This window comes from Falco biarmicus, chromosome 2, assembly GCF_023638135.1.
Source record: "Falco biarmicus isolate bFalBia1 chromosome 2, bFalBia1.pri, whole genome shotgun sequence".
In the NCBI taxonomy this organism is placed as follows: Eukaryota; Metazoa; Chordata; class Aves; order Falconiformes; family Falconidae; genus Falco; species Falco biarmicus.
Genome location: NC_079289.1, coordinates 15567008 through 15590040, shown reverse-complemented (window position 1 = coordinate 15590040; position 23033 = coordinate 15567008). Strand labels below are relative to the sequence as shown.

The 23033-nt window shown below is 42.4% G+C and overlaps 1 protein-coding gene across 8 annotated transcripts in view; it reads right to left on the bottom strand.

Annotated features, from left to right (window-relative positions):
- The window catches only part of YAP1 (Yes1 associated transcriptional regulator), a 98619-nt gene extending 76181 nt beyond the window's left edge, over positions 1–22438 (bottom strand). For 2 of the 8 annotated variants that reach the window (XM_056328290.1, XM_056328289.1), the window contains exons 1-2: positions 21825–22437; positions 18703–18950 (exon numbers count right to left, since the gene is read on the bottom strand). In XM_056328290.1, the coding sequence (XP_056184265.1) occupies positions 18703–18950; positions 21825–22142 (566 nt within the window). In that variant the 5' untranslated portion in view covers positions 22143–22437. Of the gene's footprint in view, positions 1–18702; positions 18951–21824 lie in introns of all 8 variants that reach the window. The other 6 variants (XM_056328283.1, XM_056328291.1, XM_056328285.1 and 3 more) reach the window with 4 other exon arrangements.
- Between the last annotated feature and the right edge of the window lie 595 nt (positions 22439–23033).

Here is a 23033-nt window from a genome sequence, read left to right as displayed (position 1 = left end):
TTTTTGTTTTGGTTTGGCTTTTTTAACCAAGTACCTCAAAATAAAACTTAAAGAGTGAAATCCTGTAGATTTTTAAAGCTCATTTTCTTGAGGATTGCAGTCAATCAGCTCTCTGAATGTTACATTAAGAACAGATAGTTTTTCTGAGCATCACCACAGCTGCTAGGATGTGGGTAAAGATTAACTGGAAAACCAAAAGGATCACTTTTCTGGAGGTTTGTAATAGAATTTAGCTTCAAGGACGACAAGAATAAAAGTTAGGCTTTATTACTACCTTACTCTGTATTTAATATTCACAATGCATGTTTGCAACTAGCCACAGAAGAATACTGCTCAGAAACTTGAGTCAAGAACTAAAAAGTAACATTTCAATAAAGCATTTAAAAATACTTTGTCTCTCCTGTAAATCAAGCTTTATCATTCAACTCACCCATTATCAGGTTAATCAAAAGCTCAAGGGCAGCCTTGGCTGCAGTGACCATGAAATGATAAAGCTCAAGATCCTTAGGGCTGCAAGGAGGGCACAGAGCAGGATTGCTACCCTCAGCTTCAGGAGAGCAGACTTTCAGACTTCAGGGATCAGTGCTTAGTGGAGTACTAAGGGGTAAAGCCCTGGAGGGAGGACGGGCCCAAGAAAGCCAATTAATATTCAATGATCACCTCCTCCAAGCTCAGCAGCAATGCATCCCAACAAAGAGGAAGTAGGGCAAAAATGCCAGGAAGCCTGCATGGAAGAACAAGCAGCTCCTGGACAAACTCAGACTCAGAAAGGAAGCCTACAGAGGGTGGGGGCAAGGTCGGGTAGCTGGGAGGAATACACAGAAACTGTCTGAGCAGCCAGGGACCATGTTAGGAAAGCAAAAGCCCTGAGAGGATTAAAGCTGGCCACAGACATCAAGGGCAACAAGAAGAGCTTCTATAGGTATGTCAGCAATAAAAGGAAGACTAGGGAAAATGTGGGCCCTTTCCAGAAGAAAATAGGAGACCTGGTTACCCAGGACACGGACAAGGCTGATATACTCAATGACCTTTTTGCCTCAGTCTTCACTGGCAAGTGCTCCAGCCACACCGCTCAAGTCACAGAAGGCAAAGGCAGGACTGGGACAATGAAGAACCACCCACTGTAGGAGATCAGATCTGAGACCATCTAATGAACCTGAAGGTGCACAAGACCATGAGATCTGATGAGATGCATCCACAGATGAAGTGGCTAAGTCACTATCCATCATACTTGTGAAGTTGTGGTTATCCAGTGAAGTTCCCATAGACCTGAAAAGGGGAAACATTTCCCTTTTTAAAAATGGGGGTTACAAGGAAGACCTGGGGAGCTACAGGCTGGTCAGTCTCAACTCTGTGCCCAGCAAGATAATGAAACAGATCCCCCTGCAAACTATGCTAAGGTACATGGAAAATAAGGAGGTGATTGGTGACAACCAACACAGCTTCACTAAGGGCAAACAGTGCCTGAAAAATCTGGTGGCCTTCTACAGTGGGGTTACAGCATTGGTGCATGAGGAAAGAGCAACCGATGTCATCTACCTGGACTTGTGCAAAACATTTGACACTGTCCACACAACATCCTTGTCTCTAAACTGGACAAACATGGATTTGATGGATGGACTGCCTAGTAGATAATGAATTGGCTGGATGGTTGCACTCAAAGAACTGTGGTCAATGGTTTGATGTCCAAGTACAGATCAGTGATGACTGGTGTTCCTCAGGGTTCAGTACTGGGACCAGCACCGTTTAACATCTTTGTCAGCAACACGGACACTGGGAATGAGTGCACCCTCAGCAAGTCTGCTGACAACAGCAAGATGTGTGGTGTGGTCAACACGCTGGAGGGAAGGGATGTCATCCAGAGGGCCTGTGCAAACCTTATGTTCAACAAGGCCAAGTGCAAGGTCCTGTACAGCCTGGGAGCAGCCCTGAGGAGGAGGACTTGGGGGCATTGGTGAATGAGAAGCTCAACATGGCCCAGCAATGTGAGCTTGCAGCCCAGAAAGCCAGCTGTACCCTGAGCTGCACCAAAAGCAGCGTGGCCAGCAGGCTGCAAGAGGTGATTCTCCCCCTCTGCTCTGCTCTCATAGAGACCCCACCTGGAGTACTGCATCCAGCTCTGGGGCCTGCAACACAAGAAGGATGTGAACCTGTTGCAACAAGTCCGGAGGAGGCCACAAAGATGATCAGAGGCTGGAGCACCTCTCCTGTGAAGCCAGGCTGAGAGAGTTGGGGTTGTTCAGCCTGGAGAAGAGAAGGCTCCGGGGAGACCTTACAGCAGCCTGACAGTGCCTAAAGAGGGCCTACAGGGAAGCTGGTGAGGGACTTTTTACAAGGACCTGTAGTGACAGGACAAGGGGATAATGGCTTTAAACTGAAAGAGGGTAGATTTAGATCAGATATGAGGAAGAAATTCTTTACTGTAAGGGCGGTGAGGCACCGGCACAGGTTGCCCAGAGCAGCTGTGGCTGCCGCATCCCTGGCAGTGCTCAAGGCCAGGCTGGATGGGGCTGTGAGCAACCTGGTCTAGTGGGAGGTGTCCCTGCCCGTGGCAGGGGGGTTGGGACTAGGTGATCATCCCAACCTATTCTATGATTATCCAAGTAAGCCACAGGATAAAAGAGTAAAAATATATTTTAGTTTTAACTCAAGCCTATCTACTACAGACAATATGAATGGATCAAATCCTGTCTGAAACTGCCAACAATAGAGTAATGTAGAATGCATCTATTTGTCCATAAGAAATGGTAAGATTATGGTTTTCGTTGCAGAGACTAGTATTGTCAGTAATTGTAAAAAATAAACAAATTAAAAACAAAGAACAAAACCAAAAAACCCATGGCAACAAGCCCCTTCTCTAAACCCCCAAATCCGTTCAGTACATCCCAAAGGTAAATCAAAACTGGTTTACTGGCTCCAGAATTGCACTTGGTCTACGAAAATATCACTATAAATGTGGAGGCATGAATAATTTTTTTAATTGATTACATCATCTACTACATTTCTGATAAAAATCACTAACACTGTACAAATTATTTTAAAATCTCTAACAACATTAAATATTTGGTTTATGATTATATTGAATTTTAGACTAACAATACAAAATTCATCAGCAATACTTTACAGAGTAGTGGCTTGTTTTGACTCTAAAGTAAAACTGGATTCTTATGCCAGATGGAATGCCTCCACTTGCATCTCTCTTTAGCGGCATCACTGATTTAAGGCTTAATTTACTCTCATGCAGCAAAGTATCATTGCAGAAAAAAACTGGTATATGGGCTCACAACGTAACTACACAACTATGCCAGCACAGCAGCAGCTGTGAAACTCCATGGGTCTGCCTCAAACAAAGTCTACAAACAAAGTTTGCTTTCACTCTTCAAATCCAACCTGTTCTACCATAAGAACATCTTTAACCTAATTATGGTCTGCTGTCTTCCCATGGGTTTCCTTATTCCCATCCCATGTGCCATGACAAGCTCTCCATCAACCAAGTTGCAGGGAAAAATTAAAGATTAACTGTAGCAATAAGAACGAGAATAGGACCCAAAACAGACCAAGTGCCACTGCTGGTGAAACAACCATGTATGTGTATAAATGTAGTGCTGTAAGACTTTTTTTTTCAAAATCAAACCACATTAAAAACACAAGACAAACTTTCCCCAATGGAACTATGTTTTTCTCCATTCCATCTAGTTCTCTCTTCTGTTTTATCTACCTTGTTCAGAAACCCGTAATTACAGAACACCAAGAATACAAATATGAAGGATGACTTCACAGACAAACAGCAATTTCTTCTACTTTAAATAGGATTCCCTGCTATTATAACTTAACATACAACATATAGTTCACTTAAGAAGCCATGTCATGTGCTGCAATGTCATTACTGTATTACACATCCAATAACCTGTCAGAGCTTCAAGTGAGTTAAAAAGAATTGCATAAATATGATCACAACAGTAAGCAATAGTCTAGAAAACTGATACAAGTCAACTAGGTATTCCAGGAAGGCAAGTTCTTGTATGAGTTACTGAACACATACAAGACTGTAGAGCACAGCAGTCATTTGGACAACTTATTTGATGTAAGATAGGACATGGGATGTCACTGCACATGACCACCTTACGTACATGGAACAGGCCGAGCAAGTGTGGTGGGTTGACCCTGGCTGGATGCCAGTTGCCCACCAAAGCCACTCTACCACTACCCTCCTCAGCTGGACAGGGGAAAGAAAAAACACAAAGAAAGGCTCACAGGCTGCGATAAGGACAGGGAGAGATCACTCAGCAACTACCATCACAAGCAAAACATATTTGATTTGGGAAAATTAGTTTATTACCAACCATATCAGAGTAGGATAATGAGAAAAAAAATCCTACATCTTAAAACACCTTTCCCCCACCCTCCCTTCTTCCCAGGCTCAACTTCACTCCTAATTTTCTCTATTCCACCATCCCTGAGCGGCACAGGGGGATGGAGAATGAGGCTGTGGTCAGTTCATCACATGCTCTCTGCCACTCCTTCCTCCTCTGGGGGACAGTCCTCCACAACCTTCTCCAATGTGAGCCCTTCCCATGGGCTGCAGTTCTTCACAAACTGCTCCAGCATGGATCCCATCCACTGGAGCAGTCTGTTCCTGAAGGACTGCACCCTGTGTGGGTCCCCCACAGGGTCACAACTCCTACCAGCAAACTTGCTCCAGCCTAAGCTCCTCTCTCTCCACAGGGTCAGAGGTCCTGCCAGAAGCCTGTTCCAGCATGGGCTTCCCACAGGGTCACAGCCTCTTTTGGGCATCCACCTGCTCTGGCACGGGGTCCTCCATAGGCTGCAGGTGGGGATCTGCTCCACCATTAACCTCCATGGGCTGCAGGGGGACAGCCTGCCTCACCATGGTCTTCACCACGGGCTGCAGGGCAATCTCTGCTCCAGCACCTGGAGCACCTCTCACCCCTCCTTCTGCACTGACCTGGGTGTCTGCAGGGCTGTTTCTCTTACATATTCTCACTCCCCTCTTCAGCTGCAATTGCTATCGTGCAGCAAATTTTTCTCCTTCTTAAATATGTTATCCCAGAAGCACTACCACTGCTGCTAGTGGGCTCAGTCTTGGCCAGCGGCAGGTCCATCTTGGAGCCAGCTGATGTTGGCCCTATCAGATGTAAAGGAAGGTTCTAGCAGCTTCTGGCAGCAGCCACTCCTGTAGCTCCCCTACCACCAAAACCTTGCCATGCAAACCCAGTACAGCAAGTTTCTTAATGGCTTTTTAAAATTTTAATCCTAAGAAAACTCTAACTAAACCATGAAATTTTATTTTTGTTGGCTAGTAGAGAAACTACAGCCCATTTAAAAAGTTACTGTATGTGAGACGTCCATCAGGACCTACACTAGATGGTTTGCTTTGCTGCAGAGGCAAATTTTCTGAAGAGGCATATTAACAGGAGGAAAGGATGTTGTGCGATCTCCACTCCTGGTGGTTTTTCAGACTTGGCTAAACAGTCACTTCTGACCTGATTTAGCTTTAGCAACATTCGTGCTTTCAGCAGAATGCTGGATGGATGACCAACCTTTGGTGAATACTAGGCTGGCTAGATAACAATACTGAAGACACCAGCATACGTCTTTGTGACCTTAGTCAAAACAGAACAAAAAAACCAACAGGTCTAGATCACTTGGTAAATTCACAGCTCTTCAAATCTTCCAGTCAACTTAAGATCCTAAGAATCCTGAAACTCCTATGCAGAATTAATCAACCTTCACAGCTGGGAGAAGAAAGCTTCCATCTGAACCACTTGTGTTTTTTTAGACTCAGACAACTGTCCCTTATTATCCAATTATTTACTGATTGCCACATTTGAAACAACATATTCAACATCACAAAATCAGTTACAGCTGGTTGACAATCTTAAGAAGCTCAGAAATTTGGAGAGCCAAATACTTTTCTTTTGGTTACTGAACTGTCACGATATGTAGACATACTGCACAACACAGAAAAATATGGTGTAAGTATCTGGTACTGAGATACGAGGAAGTAAGGCATGGTATTGACAGAAGCTATTTTGTAACTAAACTTAGAAATAGAATATGAAATTACAGTTCCAAAACAAGGCTTAAAACAACATTCTTCCAGTATTGCTAGAACTGAGTATATAAAGAAACATAACCTGTCTTCCAAATACCCTGGCATTGCTTACTTCTCTAACAAAATATCCATTCAACTAAAAACCTACACACAGGTACATACAGGTGTAGTATCAGCCACAATATAAGATATTTTATTCTACAAATCAATCTCACTTGGATTTTTTTTTTTTAATGACATACACAACATCATTTTATCACACCAGCATACTTCCATTTCATTGGAGCAGCTCCCAGACATAATCCAGAAGCAAGTGCAGGACAACCTTTCCCTTTCAAGGTGAATGCACCAACAGAAGTACTGGCATCCCAAAGTTCATACCGGAGACTCAAATTCTGGTGACACCGCAATCATAGCGGACATTAGGTTCCAGAAACCAATGACTACAAGATCTCATTAGGAACAGCAAGTGTTATCTTAACAAAAAAAAATGACCCAAAACAAAACAAAAAGCAGCTACAGGATAAGGATAGGTCCTGATATGACATGAACAAACAGTTACCAGTAAGAAATAAAAAAAAAAAAAACAAACACCAGGAGGGAGGCATTAGCAGCTTTAGCACCAGAGACAGGCCTCTGGTAAACTTTCACAGGGGCTATACAATAGGATGTATACAAGAAAAAGAGCAGCAGCATCACAAACTTTCCCAATGACACAAATTTACTCTTGGTCAACTGCTAACTGCAAAGAATTAGAAAAAAATTATATAGCATAAAAGGACAAGCAGCAGCAGGAATATTTTTTTTTTTAGATGAAAGTTTCAGAATGGTGGATGTTGTAAAACATTCTTAACCTTTCAATCTGAAGAATAACAAAAATTGGAAAAGGCTTACAGAAGGGCTGCAGGTTGGAAAAAAGCTTCTATCCCAGGAAAATGCAGCAGGTTAAGACTCTTCAAGTTTCAAAAGAGATAATTTCCAGAGGAAAAGATACCAATCTTGAGCAGAACAAATATGCATCAACTGTTCATTGTCACTTCCCAAATAAGAACTGGGCACCACTCAATGAAGGTGATGGGAGCCAAGGTTAAAACAGAATGAAGGCGCTTCTTCATGCAGTGGATAGACAACCAGTGAGACTCCCTGCCAAAGCACACAGCAGATGCTGTAAGTTTCTGTGGCCTCAAGGGGAGACAGCGCAAGTCTTGGAGGACAGTTGGAAGCTAGGAGAGTTCTGAGAGAGTATCACATATGCTTGCCCTGTTCTTAGCATTTCCAAGAAATCTGGTCATGACCACTACTGGCAACAAGATACTGATCCAGGACAGGCACTTGGTTTGAATCAATATGGACGGTTTAAAGACATGCTGCTTACAAGCTCTCTTACAAGAGCAAAGCTGACAGGGTCCAGCAGTTGCTAGGTTTTAAAACTGAACATCTTATAAAAAACAGCAGATGAAGACTTAGGGAGAACAGTATAGCTACTTTACTGCCTCACTACTACCAGTATTCCTACTTTTTATCTCCATGTCAACCACATATTGTCTTCTGAATTATCTTTACCTCTCATTGTAAGTATACCTTAGATATACCAAAAAGATACCTATATGTAACACTATTATCTGATGTAACAAGCATTATCATCCAATTCTGCAGTTCAGCCTTACAGTATGTCTGCCTAAAGCCAAATACTGTCTCTGTAGGATCCACTGGAGGGTAAGAGCTCAGAAATTCTCAGCTGATCTAAAACACTGGGCAGGAGCATGAGCTGAACAGCCTAAACACTTGGACAAATGTTTTTTCTTTAGCAGAAATATTGCCTTGAACAGTATGCAAGTGATATACTAACCTAAATGAAAAGCTACTAGTCTTAGTGAAGTGGAAATGAAAAAAGATTGTTTTATGAAGCACAATGTGACAGCAACAGTTGCTACGGCACTGCAGCCTGTATGTCTTCATTTAATAAAAAATTTTCTTTTTGGACTCAGTGTGATAAAGTAATTGCTTACAAGACTCTACATCTTACTTATTTTTACGCAGCTTGCAAAACAGACAAAAGACTTTTAGCTGGAAGTCAAGAACCAAACAGCACCCTACATGATAAGAGAAAATGTGCATCATCTACTTTTACAGAAAGTGTATATTGCAGTTTGACTAAATTAAGAGAGACAAAGTATATGCATATCTACCTACGTATGGTAGGTGGGGCTGGAATTTTTTAATCAACAGTGGGCAGTAACTGAATGGTTAGTATTCTAAGCTCTTGTAACTTCATATCGCAACTGTAGGTAAATGTATTTGATCATTACTGTTGTTATCTGTAGAAATTGGAGAGAAGATAGTTATTTCAGTTGGTTATGAAGTAAAAGCACCAAGCATCAGCAAAACCATCAATCTGCTTATATCTTTTCATATGAAGAGTTTTACAAAGTTACAGGCAAATTATGTGTAGATCCTGGCAAAGCAAGATGCATTATCACTAGAATCTCCTGTATTTCAGATAAATTCCATACAAATAAACTTGTTCTGCATACACAAAACAAGAGCTCAATGGCTTCTCATGATGATAAACGACTTCTTTCCATAAATTTATTTACATAAAATTTATCCATTACAAAAGCCAGCAATTTTCCCTTTATTGCAGCTCCCTCAACTATTTGGTAGGTTAGCTGTTTACCTTGGCTTAGAAAGCACTTAAAATCCTCCCCCTTCGCTTTCACAGAGTAAGCATTTGAGGCCATTTTAAGAGGGCAAAACTCAGCACAGACCAGGGTCTACACTCCTACTGCAACAGGATTACAGAGTGGAGGAATCAATTACAGTTCACACACTATCTCCGAGTTGCTCACCATCACAGCATAAACAAGATTCAAATGGCAGCCCTGAGCAAAAGCCACACAAATAGTTCCATCAGAAGAAAAAGAAGTCCCCCTTCTTCCTCCCTCCCCCTCCATATTCCAAAGCAACCTTAAAACCAGAAGTTGGAAAATGGGTACCACAACTATGAAACTGAATTAAGATTCATTCTCCCTGGAGACAGTGCTGTGTAACTGACATTTAATGCATTAAGAAAACAATGAATTGTCCAAGTTTCTCAACAAATCTCTATAATACACAGCCAATCATGTCAAGACCCATCTAACAGCATAACAAAAAATGGGCACAAATTTGAATTTCAAACCATCTTCTAACAGAATGTAATTAAGACTTCCTTTGGCCTTGTTAACAGGGATGCTAAAATGTTAATTCTTAACTGTTTACACTAATGTCTGTTTCGCATTTTGTCTTCCTTATGCCTAGCCAGTGACTAAATTATCAGGATATTGCGAAATATTCAATAGACTTTTTTCCAGTTATTAGTCATTATAGTTAAAAAAACCCCCAAACAAACGCGAAACCAAAACCAAAACCCCACAAGCATACAGATCACAACAGTTCTCCTAACACTACAAATCTGAAAGTTCCTGTCCTGTTACCTAGTAATTATTTGGTCAAAATACCTTAGTTCTCCTTTAGAATAGTTTCAGAATAAGATTCTTGTAAAAAGTGAAAACCTGAAAGACCAGTTATGAAAGCGAACATTTCAATCCAAATGTTAAACTAACTAGCTAGAAAGTTTAAGAGACATACACATATGGAAATTAAGTGTGCATGCTTTTAGGGACAGAAGGTAAGAAAATGAAGCACAGCTTTACACTGGCAATACCATACATATAGTTATGTAAACAGCAGTGTAACAAAAAGCTCTCAAGAAATCTATCCATACACGAACTAGAATGCAAGCAGTTTTCCATTAGTCAGGCTCATGCATACAAAGCCCTGTAACCATGGAATGCGCTATTAACTGTTTTCACTGAAAACTGGAAGCATTTTAAACTTTATCACCGAATAAGCATAATTCATCCTGACTCAAAGACCAGCACAGAATTCAATGGACACCTGAACTCCAATTAAAGCACAGTATTACTTTTTTTCTACAAATATGTTTTTCATATATATACAAAAATGGCCTATGAAGTTGGGCATAGAACATTCTTCCAAATCCAATGTTCATCATGGAACATTCTTCCAAATTCTTTTCTTTGCTACAGCCTTTTATACGTCAGATTACACCTTTTTAAGTATATCATTTCATATCTTTAACTCACGCAAAGCCGGTTACCATGACAATGACAAAGGTTTTGTAAATAAAAAAATGAAAATCACCACTGAATTGTGTGCATTGGATATTTAGATCTACCAATTATATTAACTACACCATCAGTGTAGATAGAAAATATGGAAAGAACTGTCTTTTTTACTCTATTTCTTGCCATTCTAAAGAGGCTATATAAATGTTGGAATGAAAGTTATTGCAGAGGACCTGCCAACCAAGCTTTTCGAATAGAAATAACAAATGAAACAAAAAATTTTGAAAAGTGAGATCCTATGAGAAAATATACCTGTGGATTGTGTTTCTTTACCCAAATAATTCCATTTTGCCTATATACCCTTACGCTTGTTTGCTTTCAGATCATGTTTTATTACATCATGAATGTCTAATTTTACAACATATCCAGAAAAGGCAAAAGGTTTACTTAGCATTTCAGCTACAACAGGTAATCAGAAAGGGAAAGGCATCCTTAAAGCAGTTACACTATTTAAACAAACTTGTTTAGCGCAGACAAACTTACAACAAAGCTCTCCACAAATCAAAACCCATTGAAGATAAACTAGAATAGTAAATGACCTTTACTCTACTTTCCTATAAAACAGTCCAGCAGAAAAAAAACTGGCTTCACAACCTCAATGTGATAATCAATAACTAAACTTTACCACTAACACTGATCTAAATTACCAAACTGCATGTCAGAGAGACTCAACAAAGGGATCTGGTCTTTCACTGTGACACAGCACAGTCTCATTAGTGAAATTAAAGCAAAGTCCAAGACTGTTTTCAAGACAGCTTTGTTTCCTTAGTAACTGGCATGACTGACAGGCAGTATACTGGTAAAAGTCCTACTTTACAAGGCAACTTCATAGCTTGACTTAACCAGCAATTTAGAAAACTTAGCTATACTTGCCTGAAACACAGCCTGAAGTAACTTAGTTAAAGGCCAAGTAAAATACCAGCAGAGTGAATCCCAGAAAACAGGCTCCAAGAAGCACTTCAGGAGGCCATAAAACATTGACACAGCTTAGTCACACCTTTCAAAACCTTCCTTTCTCCAAATAAAACTCTTAATTGTATTTACCAAAAACCAGCTATTAGGTACCATTTTCATAGTAAAGACAAACTTCCCCCATGCTCTAGAGTCCTATTTAAAGTATGTTTTTTGTCAAGCATTTATCTGGTGAATTTCCCAATAAAGCTTTACATCAAAACAAGGTTTAGCAAGCTGTTTGTGACTGTATGTCCTGCCACGACATGGCATTTATCTGTTAACATTCCAAAACACAGCCTCCCCCCAATAATTTTGTTTCACATTATGCTAAACCACAGCCTGTCAAACTTCTCCTACAGACAATTCTATCTTTCTGCTGGGTCAACTACCTGGTATCCTGGCCATGTCCTAGGGGCACCTGCCAGAGGACTGCTACTCAGAAATCTCCTGTAGATTTCTTGCATTCAGCCAAATGAAATTTTGTTCAGAATTTACAAAAGAAACAGAGTCATTTAAATATTAGGGTTTACATAATCATGCACAGCTTGGGGAGGGGTGGGGTGGGGGTATAAAAAAAATAATTTACAAACCCACACCTTAAAAGAGGGAACATTTACAACAAACAGTGAAAGACAGAGAGCTCCCACCGTTAATGAGTTTTACTGCATACGTATGCTTGGATCGGACAAACAATAAATGCAAATATGTTGGAATTTGTAAAAATACAAGGACACAAAATTAACAGGAGAGCTGAGTAGGTATCAATTTCAAAAGGTTAAACTAAATCTAATTACATCATCTGAATTTGTTTCCAGCTATGACGATAAACACATGCAGCGGTCTGGCCACATATAAAGAGAAACTTTTGGCTGACAGCTCTCTATAGCCGTTTACCTCTTTTTAGGTTTTTCTTTGGTTGGCTGCAAGGGGAGGTATCTAGTCTTAATCAGGAGCCTGAAAGAAACTGCTTGTAGTTAAAATCAGACTAGTTTTAATAGTTAACTTTGTATCTCAACCCGGAGTAACACATCTTGCTCTCCTGGGTATCATCCAGTAACTGCTTACATCTGCTATGTGAAAATGTTTCTTTGGGAGCAAACTAGGAACTCTGCTTTAATTTTACATGTCACCCAATTTAGGTCCTGCAGTTAAGTATTTCAGCATTCCCAGTGCTACTAAGTTACTTTCTCTGAGAGTCTATCGTAACAATGGATAAACCGAGTGAAAAATCCACTTTGATTGCTCTGCGTTGGCTTTTGAAAGTTCGCAGCTGTTGTGTCACAATTGCAGAGAGAAACTGAGCAATCTATAAATGGAGGTTTTATACTTAGAATTTTAAAGCTACTGATTCTTTTTCATTTCTAGAAGACGACAGATAAAAAAAGAGATTAATCTTTTAAAAGGAGGTATGCTTTTACCCACATATACCACTGATCAGTTCAACTGTGTTTACCCATTAGAAGTGTATTTTTTGCAAAAACTGGTGGGGTAGAGCCTGTCTTACTTCCATGGGAACCTTCAAATTAACATCCTCTTATTATTTTACTGCTTTCTATCAAGTAGGAATTTCCATTATGTGACTGATGTGTTACAGATTACCGCATGCTACAAACCAGATGACTACTACAAAACCCACTATAATTCTTTGCCATCTTCAACATACAGAAGAAAGGCATAAGGATAAGAAAGTCCAGAAGACACTCATCTTGATTTATATAAAATTCTTGTCTTTAGAAGAAGTCAAGACCTGAGAAAACAGAAGTGGTTCCACAGTGGTGTAATTGCTCCCACAGAGCTCGATGCTACTGCTTTTAACCAAATATAACCTGACAAAACTTTTACTAAGCAGAACTGCAGAAGCATAATTTTTAAACATGAAATTCTGATTAAACTTCAGTCAGAAGCCTCTTCCTATTACCGATCAGCGAGAGACTAAGATTTCTCATTACAAAAGACTAGGTAATAAATATCTCAGTCACAATTATAGCTTTCAACATAATACAAACGTTTCAGGCCACAGTAACATAAAACTGCTCTCAAATTTGATTCAGGACATAGAAAAGTATTGCTATAAAACCAGCATTAGGCATTTAAAGCACTTAAACCAAAACTACAACAGTGTTCTCAACAGCTAAACCAGCAGTAATTTTGACCAGTTCCATAAGCGAAGCTGAAAGGTTTAGTTTTATGTGTTTATTACTTGGAACAACAGTATTTTTCCTCCACAGTGAGCACTGTGTTAATACAACCTTATTTTTCCAAGTATGCCATTGCTTTCTCTCTCCACTGCATGTATATTCAGATCCTATTTACATTTGTAAGAAATATATTCACATTTTATTTTCTATAGCTGGTACACACTCCTCTACAGTATTAGAAGCCCTCAGTAGAGGTTCTATCCAGTGCTTTTTAAAGTTTATGGGAATACGTCAACAGGCACCAAATCAGACACTATAAAGCACAAAGATTACACTTATGAGGGATATACTGAAAGGCAAAACCTGTGAGAAGTAGAAAACTACAGTTTAGAAGCCAAATAAAAAAAAAAAAGAAAATCCTCAGAGATAGTTGTAAGCTGAGAATTAAATTAACTGCCACAGATCCTATGTTTTTCCCCAGTTTTATTTTCTTCTAAAGATAACAAATACCAATATACACATAACTAAAAGGAAAACATATTAGTGAAAACCACAGGGTATGTTTTTGGTTTACCTGAAATCACGTCTATTACACTGTTTTTGGAACAGTCTTATAAAATCACCTTGTATGGCAGGGTGTTGAATGCATGGATATAATAGTTTGCAATTTTTCTTAAGCAAAACAAAACTAAACACAAGAAAAGCACCATGTGCCATTTCTTTCACTAATGCCCACCCACTAAGCTGGCTGCAAGTTCTCTGAATTCAGAGGGCTGAATATGTACTTTCATCCTCCTCCCAGCTCAGTCTCAGTGCTAACACAAATAAGGCAGGTTTGCCCTTACTCCTCCTCCACCCTTTTAAAGACACGAATCTTTAGCACAACTGCAAATTCAAATTAGTTTGTACTACTGTCCTTTCGCAGGGCTCCTCAAGTGGCAGAAGGAAAGATACACACTTAGTAGTACTATAACTGTCTTCCAAAAGAAAAAAAATAATTCTTAAGTTGCCAAAAAAATACAATACTTTTAAAAATGTTTTAACTAATGTCTTTCCTCCAGTTACGTTCTGAAACTGCCAGTGCCCATTTTCCCTTGCACAAATTTAATTGTTTTTATTTTTTTAGATCATCGAACTTATGAGTATTCTCATACGCACTTAGAAATTTTAAGTATAAAAATGAAATTAATTCAACATATTACAAATAAAATCTAGCAAGCATAAATCTTCAACTGCTTTTTAGTATTGAAAGCACAAAAAAGTGGAAACAAACATCAAAGGCGGAGGTGGCAGTTTTGGTTTCCAACAATACAGCTCTTTTAATAATAAACTAGCCTGAACTATAGAACTATAAACACAAGAACTCACATTAACTCATGATTCTGAATATGCATTTCCCCAGTAAATTAAGGTATTCAATAAAATACGCAACTGTGGCAGCAGTTTTTCCAATAAATGTATTTTGGCCTGAAAGACTAAGATTATTTTGGCATGGTGGGGAGGAGAGGAGGAGGGGAGCAGATGATATTGGTGTAGTGGGTGGTTCCAGTGAGGGGCAAAAACAGGATGCAAGAGAAATTTAACAGCGTTGCTGAATATTTTTCATGTATGACACAAGGAGAAGGAAAAAAAAAAAAAAAAAAAGCACAGCAACGAGCCATATCTCTATATAGAGCACATAAGAAATGTGTAACAGCGATCTATTTTTAAGGTTTCTGCCAGATGGGTACACACCTCAAACACACCCATAGATACTAATGAAAACCACCTTGGCCTCCTTCAGGAAGTCATTCAACACTTCACAGAAAAAAATAGGAAGTTGTTGATAAACTGCTTGCAAGAACTACTTCCTGTAGGAAAAATAATTAGACTACTTTGTTTGCTGGACAATCAGTTACCTCTTCTCATTTTGTAGTGTGAGAGAAGTTACTACTTTGTAAGAATCCATAGCATAACAATAAGTTAACACAACACAAGAGTAATTCTAAAATTGAGTGAAACTTCTTCCTTCTTTCTGCAAGCTGTTGTCTGCTATTCCCGTGGCATATTATCTTTTGCCTAGAGAGTGATTCCCTATCTTTCTCCATAGTTCACTGAAATGTCAACCAGCAGCTGGCTAACAGGAAGTGGTTAAAAAGCAATGCAGTTGACATCACCACACAAACCAAGCAAGTCTTTTTCACTGCATGTTTAAGAATGGGCTAAAGCATACAGCACTGCAATGCTGAGATGACTCAGACATGACCACTTACTACACAGGCAAGTCTTAACTTACGAGTTCTATTTAAGTAGCAGTTTCAGTAAAAAATAGTATTAATCTTACCAGCTGTATAGCAAGCATGTCTTAACTCATTGGCCAAAATAATCTACGTTTTCACTAACGGAAAATTATACTCGGGAGTCCTACTCATAACAGTAAGATGAACGTTAATGAGCGGAGTTCTGGCAAATCGTATGTTGGGCATTCATACATAAAAGGGTTTATTTATCTAGAGGACAAACTGATCTACAGGAGTTCTGGTTCAGACCCTACACCACCACTCTCACCCTCCTTTAAAAACATCCATACATGATACGTGTGTGGTGTGTATATAAAATACCTGGGCAAGTAACTGTGCATGTATTAATACGCACAGACAAGTATTTTCTCTCCTGTACACACCACTTTCATTTCTTTGCACAAACTACTATGCTTGTAGTGCTTGACCCATTGATTAGTGGAAGTGACTATATTGCAGACTGCATTAAGTACAGTACTCAATTTTATATTATTCTCTTTGCACTGTAGTATATTATGATAACTATAACCATAAGGCTTACTGACATCTGGAAAAAATCTAACGCTGTTACCTATTCTGCAAAGATCTTTCTAGAGCCTGATTAGCAGGCTGTTCATAGACTGGCTACAGAATACAGCAAATGGAAACGAAGAGCAATGCAGCCAATCCAACACAAAAGTTGAATACTTGGAAGTGACACCAAAAATCTGCGCATGGTAGAAGGAACCATGTCAAATGTATACAGTATCAGGAATCTTGGTACTCACCCTTCAAGCAAATGTTTAAGGTATAACTAAACAAGACGAGAGTTTGTAGGTATGACACACAACTTACTCAACACTGAAAAAAGCTTCTGAAATACAAACTTGCTACTCAAAAATAATTCTTACGTTTCTTTGGATTTCCTAAACATACAAAGCAAACATTTTGCTAGTACTTGAAATGTTTTTTACAGGTCTTCATGACCTCCAATGAAGCTGGTGGATCTCACCTGTAGATAGTATTAAACAGCCTTTTATGAACAACAAATGTTCTTCCAAGTGTGAACAAAGCCTTCAGAACTGTCCTCATTAGACTCTCCCATACCACCGCATCACCCAAGAAAAGCCAAAAGAAAACAGCCCATTATGCTGTTTAAAATCTCCCAAGGTCAGCATGTGACCCAGCAGGGAGAGGTTCAAAAAGTACAGCCTTTATTTTTCTTCCTAACAACCTGGTTTGTTTCCACTCCTTTCCCCTTCAAGACACATCCTTCACAGCTAGCAGCTCTTTCAATCATTTACTTTGGATGTCTGCTTGAGAACAAATGATCTTGCTCATGCAGATGAGTTTGCCAGACTTGTGTGTACTTTCCAGTCTCAGGCTCTTTATTGTTCTTGCTGAAACCTGACCCTTTGAAATGGATACCAGGACACCAAGAAAGGACAAAAAACTTGCAGGAAAAAAAGGAAAGATTTTTTTATAGTAATAATGAAACTGCAGGAAAGCTTTCCAAGAACAAATCTTTCACTTTGATTTCACCTGAATGAGCATAATTAAAAAGAAACAATTGTAAAAGCATGAAGACATTCTGCATCTCTTAACTGTTCTATTTTCTGTAAAACTGACAGCATAATCAAACCCAAACACTTGTGACAGTAAAAGTGAAAAATCAAGTATCCATTTTTCATGCTTCATAAGCTGGTCTTTAAAAGCTGTTACTAGCACAGTCAAAACAAGGTTTGCTTTTCATTTCAAAACCCAGTTTGTGCTTTCCTCAAGGTCCAATGAGCTACAGCTCTGAAATGACAAACTTACACAATTCCAAAAAAATTCTGTTTGTGCCCATATTCTAGAATATGCTGATTTACAAAACTTCACCAAAGAAATATCACATCTTCAAGATCTATAGGCAATGCTAATTTTCGCATTCCTAATACAGAATGTTTTCTGAAAGTAATCTTCAGGCTCAAATTATGTCAAACAACTGCTGCAACCTCCTTTTGGTTAAAAAAAGCAATACTAATGTATCTGTATGGAAACACCATCGCTATAGGAACAAGAAACGGTTTTAAGTTCTGCAAGCTCCATTTTCATTGCAGACAATGTAGATTTGGTTTTGAAGCTACAAACTCAACTACTTCAATCAAATGCACATATTAATGACAATGTTTTAGCAAGAAAGGTAGGGATAAAGATGTTTTCCTTGGCTGAAACAAGTTTTACGTAAATAACGTACTGTGGTGCCCCTCCCCTCTCCCGGCCCTGAAAATGACACATAATGGGTTACTCAGAGACTTGCAGTTAAATAAAATGTTCAAAATACAGTCAAAATATTTGAAGGTCAATTACGTGTCTTGGTGGGTACACTTCAGAAAGAAGGACAAGCTCCTGCTCTTTTAGAAGACTACACAGCATAAAAGAAAATGCTCCCTGATGGATTAGGCGTCAGATGGTTGGCATGTGTCACCTCTCATCAGTTACAGAAAAGGTGATACTAATTTCACTGCATGAAAAAGCTACAGCTGTAGGAATAAGGAAAGATGTTAGAAGTTCTGTAATTTCCCTTTCACTGCAGGGAATATAGACAAGTTAAGAGTTACAGACCCAAATACTGCCATCAAACACATATTTTCTCATCAGCAGAGAGTAAAGTATTTTGATTGCATACTTACACAATTGTCCTTATTCAAAAAAATAAGAAGCCCCAATATTTTCTCACTATAATAATTTCTGAAGTTACTCTATATTTTTACATCTGTATCATAAAAATGAGGTAAAATGTATTTTGACCTGTATGAGAACTCTGGCAAGATTTAGCAAATCCAGAAGGCACATTGTTCAAAAATCACTACGCACCTTTGACTGATTTTCAATATACAATATAATGGACAATATATGAGCTGATATGGGAGAAATACTGAAGTGGTAGGATCTCCTACTTAAAATCAGGCAAATGCTTTTAAGAATATTTATTTTAAACACATTTAAATTAATTAAAATTCAAAGACTGTAAAAAAAACCACCACAACAAAACCAACAAAACCCACCAGAGAGATAGCTAACTGAAAACAAGTTTTACTTACTTAAGAAAGTATCTCTGCCCAGACGGCGTCTTAGCCATCTCCCAACCTGGTGGCAAAGGTACATCATCAGGGATCTCAAATGAAGACTGGCGGAGATGTTGAGAAGATGGAGCTCCAGGTCCAGTCACTACTCCAGTGGGCGTAAGCGTCCCTGGAGAAACAGCTCCCAGCTGCAGTGATGCTGGAGAGGAATGAGCTCGGACATGCTGTGGGGTCAGGGCTCCTGCTGTCCCTGCATCAGTGCTGGCCTGCCAGGAGTGAAATTATTCCCATTAAGATTCTTGTATTTCAGTAGAAATGCCACTGACAGAAGACATTTCACTTTAAATGAACGTTTCAGAAGAAAATAGTAAGTTAGTAATTCTAAAGTTCTGCTTATTTTCCAGTTTTTTACTGTTGAAGAGAGCCTCCAAATAGGTTGGTATAACTAACTTCACAAAAGCCCTTGCGTAAGTCAAGAAACATTAAGTATGGGCTAAGTGCCTTTAGTTTTATTTTGAAAACTGAAGTTCTTAATCCTTGGTGAAGGGTTCAGAAAAAAACATGCTTACAGTCAGCAGATCTCATACAGCATATTGCATGGTTCGTTACTGGACTGCGCCAACCCATTACCATTGCACCCACTTTCTGCTGGAGGAGTTCATTTCCCGTTCTCCTTTTGAAACGGGCATGTGGGGGTGCAAGGAAACCCACACATGCACTCTCTGCAGGAGTTTAAAAAATTACATAATGAGAAAAGCAACAGAGAAATGCCAAATGACTGCAGTGAGTTCCAATGGAGGAAGACTCCTGAACCCAACCATTAAAGAAGACCGAACACAAAATTTCCTAACCTGCACACAAACTACACTTTTAAAGGTACTGGGAGCTTATAAAGAGTCTGCCCATGCTATCCAAAGCAAAGCTTCACCAAACTGCTTAACCAGTCAATCAGAAATGACTCACAAAACCATTCACTAATGAGTTGCCAGTCTTAAGTACATAAAACTTCCTTGCCAGTTGTAAATGCGTGTCCTCTGTGAAACAGAAAAAGCAGCTCTGAAAACTGGATTAAAATAATATTGACTTTTTTGTATATATTTACCAATTAATTGATTTTGTAGATACACCAGTACAACATGGACACCTATAATAAGACGCATGTATCACCCTTGCCACACCTCTCTACACAAGGTATTGCACCATACATGAGGCCCCGCTTACATGCTCTTACAGACTGACAATTCTGTTTCGCTGCATCTGTATGCAAAGCACACGTGAAATTTCATAAATTAAACTGGAACTGAAGTAGCATACATTTACCTTAAACAGAATACACAAGTTGCAAATTAACTGAATTCAAGGCATTTTAACTTTTGAGAAATGTGGAGAATTACAAAAACTGGAAGACCTTTTCTGTTAAACAGAATATTTTTGTGGCACAACTAAACAAATAGGAAAAGGAGTCTTATTTTTAAAGGCAGTCCACATGAAGCAAATGTTTCTCTGGCTTTAGCTGGACTTCAAGTTTACATTTTAGGAACCACAGACACAAGGAACAGTGATCCAGCTAAACATGCACTACAGATGAAGACGAACATTCACAAGCAAGATAACCCTAAACTCAGCAGCACAAGCTGTACGAACGTCACAGGCATTAAGTGCATTTCAGACACAATAGCGCTTTACCTGCAGTCACTGTATTTAACAAGACACAGCACTGAGTGTTAGCTGAATATATACCAATTCACATTGGTGCCCAATGGAACTGCGATAAGACTTGCACAACTTAGAAAAAACGATACGTAATAACCTTATTCCTCGCTGGATTTCGGTGTGTTATTAAAGGTCTGCAACTCAGAAGCAAATACAAGCACAGAAGCAACTCAGCCCCACCCCTTTCTATTTTCTTTTCAGTCTTGCAATACGAAGGCCAGACCGATTTTTCGAGTATTTGGAAAATGAATTAACTCCTGGACTGAGAGCGTACGTGCCAAGGTTCAGCCTGGAGTAAGCTTCTGAAGCCAAGTTATAAATCCTTCAAAACAGAAGTTTAATAATGGAAATGTTGACAGACCCGTAACAACACGGGCACCAGTACACAGAGCAAGTTTCACTCCTACCGGCTACACAGATAAAAGTGACAATAGCCAATAATAAAACCTATTTTATAGCTTAGCAACAAAGTTCGTTACTTAATAAAACACTTGAGTAGGCACGGCCTCCTTCCAAAAAGTTGGTAACAGCAGCCTAAACATTAACTTTCGGTCGTATTCGCACCAACGGTTGGGTCTTGGCACAGAAGTCACTCCGCTCGAAGCCCGAACGCTGCCGGAGGCCGAGCGCCGGCCGGGCCCGCACCCCACCGGGCCGGGTCGGCCCCGCGATGCCAGCCCGGGCCGCTCTAGCTCGACGGACCCTCGACGCCGTCAGACCTGAAGGGCAGCTCGGGAATTAACTTCTGAAGTGTGTGTGTGTGTGCGCGGGGGGGGTGTGTGGGTAATCCTACTCTGCCCAGCGCAGCGATGAAATGGTGGAAAAGCTACATCCATATTGTTTGACGGGGCGGGGGAAGCTCGGCACAACCTCACTATCCCCCTCAACAGACGGGCAGCCCCACGACGCCGGAGGATTAAAGCTCACAGCGAAATCCTCCCCGTCTTCCAAGCAAAGCGTTTTCACGTAAGTTTTAGGTGCTCCCCCCTCCCCCGTCGCCTTCCCGGCGAGGCCGAGGAAGCGGCCGCCGGTCTCGCCATGGAGCGGATGTGGAGCCCGAAGCCCCGCCGGAGCCCGGGCCAAGGGCCTCCCGCCGCGCCGCCGGCTGCCCTCAGCGCCCTGAGGCGCGGGAGGAGAGGGGCCGCGCGGCGCCCCCGCCACCGGGGAAGAACAAATAAATGGGGGGTGGGAGGAAGAGGAGGAGGGCGGCCTCCCCCCGAGGCGCGGGAGGAAGAAAGGCAGCGAGCGCCCCGGCAGCCCCGGCCGGGCGCCCCTCGCAGCCCCGCGGAGGGCGGGTTCCCGCCCCAGCCCCCTCCCCCACACACCTCCCCCGGGAGGAGCTCGGCGGCGGGGAGGGAGGGCGAGAGCGCGGCCGGCCCGTCCCGTCCCGTCCCCCGCCCGCGGCGCGGCCGCCCCCTCCCCCTCACCTGGCGGGAGTGGGCCTTGGGCTCGGGCGGCTTGAAGAAGGAGTCGGGCAGCTTCCGCAGCCGCATGGGCAGCGTGTGCGGCACGTTGGCGCCCTTGGGGTTCATCACGGCGTTGAACAGCGCCTCCAAGTCGGTCTCCGAGTCGCCCCGCACATGGACGATCTGGTGCCCCGCCGGAGGGGGCCCCGCGCCCGGGGGCTGCGCCGCGCCGGCCGGGGTCCCCGACACCGCGCCCGGGGGCTGCGGCGCGGGCTGCTGCGAGGCCGGGGGCTGCGCTGCCTGCGGCGGCTGCTGCGCTTGAGGCTGCCCAGGATCCATGGCTCCGTCGGGATCCCCCGGCGCTTCCCTGGCGGGGCTCGGCGGCTCAGAGCCCGGATTCCCAGTCCCGCATGCCCCGCTCCCCGGGCCGCGGCTCGTCCTGCTGTCGCCGGCGCTTATCACCCCTCGGCAGAGAAACCGACCCGGCTGCAGCAACTGGCAAAACAACTCTGACCGTGCGGCGCTTCCCCGAGCCCGGCCCAGCCCGGCCGGCGCCTCTGTCCCGGCGGCGGAAACTAACTCACACAACACACCAAACAAAAGTTCGCAGTTACGCCCGCCCGAATCACTCTCCGCCGTCGACTCCGCCCCTCCTGAGCCCGCCCGCACCGTATCCGACCGAGGCAGCCTGTGCCGCGGCAGTCCTCCTGCGCGCGCCCGCCCGCACCGCCTCCCGCTCGGCGGCCGCCTGGCGCGAGGGGCGCCGCCCGGCCCCCCCAGCCCCGCGCGGCCCGCACTCGCCCTGCGCCCGGGCTCGCCCGCCACCCCGCCGCCCTTCCCGGCGCGCCCGCCCGCACCTCTCCCGGCTGCCGCCCGCCCGCCCTCCGCTGCCGCGGAGCGGTGCCGCCAACCACAGCTTTTTTTTTTTTTTTCCTCCCCGAACTTCTATCCCAACTTCCAGGCGGCCGCTCCGCCAGCGGGTGGGGAGAGGCGGCCGTGCTCCCCTCCCCCGCCGGCCTGCGCCTGCAGGGAGCCGCTGCCGGGCAGGGGCTGCGCCCCCACGCACGCGTACCGCCCGCGGGACCAGGCGGGGACGCGTCGGGCCGGGACACCCCCCAGTTCCGGCCAGCGCCCTCCCGCAGCGAGGGCAGCCGCGGGGCTGAGGCGGCGGGGCCCGTCCCCTCTCGGGCTGAGGCGGAGGCCGGGCCCGGCCTGCCGGCCGTCGCCTCA